This window comes from Tupaia chinensis, unplaced genomic scaffold (genome assembly GCF_000334495.1).
Source record: "Tupaia chinensis unplaced genomic scaffold, TupChi_1.0 Scaffold000201_2, whole genome shotgun sequence".
NCBI lineage: Eukaryota > Metazoa > Chordata > Mammalia > Scandentia > Tupaiidae > Tupaia > Tupaia belangeri.
In genome coordinates this window covers 748,919-751,262 of record NW_006159677.1, presented here as the reverse complement: position 1 = coordinate 751,262, position 2,344 = coordinate 748,919, and the positions used below count along the sequence as shown (strand labels likewise).

At 47.4% G+C, this 2,344-nt stretch overlaps 1 protein-coding gene across 1 annotated transcript in view; it reads left to right on the top strand.

Moving 5' to 3' along the window:
* The first annotated feature begins 2,145 nt into the window (after positions 1–2,145).
* LOC114004433 (zinc finger protein 791-like) overlaps positions 2,146–2,344 on the top strand; it is an 11,649-nt gene continuing 11,450 nt past the window's right edge. Inside the window, 1 exon segment of the mRNA XM_006147203.3 lies at positions 2,146–2,290. Within this exon segment, the coding sequence (XP_006147265.2) occupies positions 2,288–2,290 (3 nt within the window). The 5' untranslated portion in view covers positions 2,146–2,287.

Below are 2,344 nucleotides of genomic sequence, written 5' to 3'. Positions count from 1 at the left end.
CCCCTCAAGGAAAAAATTTTTTTTTTTTTTTTTTTTTAAATATTTTATCTAACTTTATTTATTTTAATTTTACCCGAGAGAAAGTGAAAAAGTAAGCCGCCACGTCCAGGACTTGAACCACAGTGCCCTTAACCACCATGCCACCTGCTGGCCCCATGAAGCAAAAATTTCAAAAACCACAAAAAAGTGAGATGTAAACTTCAATCTATCCTTGATATAATATTTTCTAGAAGGGTTAGGGATTTTTGTGTAGCTAAACCTAATTTATTAGCAGTGCCTTCATATGACTAATGAGGGAAATATTTTTAGGTCAGTTTTTAAAATGCAACTGTATCTGGTGGACAGGTGATGTGGTCTGGACTCCCACATGGTAGACCATGGTTCAAGCCTTGGGTCTGGTGGCTTGCTTTCTCACTTCCCTTTCTCTGTCTCTGTAGTCAAATTTAAAAATAATAATAATAGGGGCTGGCAGGTGGCATGGTGGTTAAAGGTGCTGAACTCTTCCATAGCTGACCACAGTTCAAGTCCCGGATCTAGCATCTTACTTTCCTTCTCTGTCTCTCCTTTGTCAAATTAAATAATAACAAGTTTGGTAGGTCGTGTGGTGGTTAAGGGCTCTGGACTCCCACATAGCCTACAGCTGTTCGACTCTGAAACCTGGTGGCTTGCTTTCTCATTTTCCTTCTCTCTCTCTCTCTCTGTCCTTCTCTGGTCAGATGTATGTATGTAAGTAAATAAATTTAAATAAAATAATTTTTAAAAAATGAATAATAATTTTAAAATTAAAATAATAAATAGATAAAATTAGGTAAAAAAGAATACACCTGTTGGGACCAGCAGGCAGCACGGTGGTTAAGGTGCTGGGCTCCCACATGGCCAGCTGTAGCTCAAGTCCCGAACCTGGTGGTTTCTTTCTCACTTTTCCTCTTTTTCTGTCTTTGTCTCTCTGTGATCAAATTAAAATACAATAATAATAAATAAATAATTCTTTAAAAAAAAAACAACTGGGGACCAGCAGTTGGTGTAATGGCTATGTCGCTGGACTCCCATGTAGTCGACCGCGGTTCATGTCCCGGACCCGGTGGCTTAAAACTCACACCGGGCGCGTGTGCGTGCGTGCCCAAGATCCCGAGAGGAGAATGGAGGAGAAGGGATTGCAGCGTGACCATCCCCCCTGGGAGTATATTCTTCTGCTTATCTCTTCCCAAGACACAGAACCTCCCTTTCCTTGAGATGTAGATTAAGCCTTTCTTTAATCTCTTCCCAAGACACAGATCTTCCCTTCTAATCACCAACCTAAGAATTGTGGAACTCACCTATAACCTACAAGGTCTCCCCCCCCTCTACATGTCCTGCCTTTTTGGCCAAGGGAAAATCTTTTCACTAAATGTTGTCAATTTCAAAAACAAATAAAAGGAACCCCGTACATAACCACCCGGGGAAAGGCATGTATGACTCTTCTCCGGGCCTAGGTCACTCATATTTGGCTTGGAAATAAGCCGTATTCATTATTAATTTTACAGTTGGTTATTTTTCCGTTGACAGTTCCTACACTATGCTGTTACTGCAGTTTGCTCCTTGGAGTTAGAATATCCAGTGGGCCCATAGAGGTGAGAAAGGTTTGTGTTCTTAGGAGTCTGGAGTGGATTCTCCACCTCTGTGAGCTCAGACAGGAAGCCAGGGAGCATGTTGGCCATATGGGCCAGCTCCCATCCTCTCTAGAGGTCATGTGCGTCTCTCTCCGGTTCCAGTATGGCCTGGGCTAGGTGTTCTTTCCTCTCTGAGGCCCAGAGACCAGGGCCATTGGCTACTGGAATTCCTTGAGCTCACTGTTATCCCCAAGTCCAGGAGGAAAAACCAACAAGATTCCACTAAGGGCAGGAAGACGCTGGCCAGCCCGCTCTGGAAACCCAGGAGCAGGATCTGCTGAAATGCAAAAACTCTCCGGGGGAGCTGGGACTGGGGAGTCTGCTTGGCCTGCCGGGCACCTGATCCTCTGGTTCACGTGTCTGAGCGCTTGTCTTGTCAGTCACGCGTCGGGGGGGCGTGGCCTGTGGTGGGGCGTGGCGCGAGTAGTGCCAATCAGGAGTCGAGGGGTGGGTCCCGCGGGCAGTTCAACGCTGTCTACTTCCGTTAGGAGCTGGTGACGTGGGAAGGTCGCACGAGCTCGTCCGGTCTTGCCTCGGCCCGGTTCGGTTTCGCGCCTCTGCGGTTCCTTGAGGACTGCGTGGACTCTGCCGCGGGAGGGAGACCCAGGAGGCCGCGGGGACATCCCGGACGACAAGAAATGGTGAGTGAGCCGGGCCGGGGGGTCCCGAACCCGGGCGCGAGCGGCTGTTAGAAC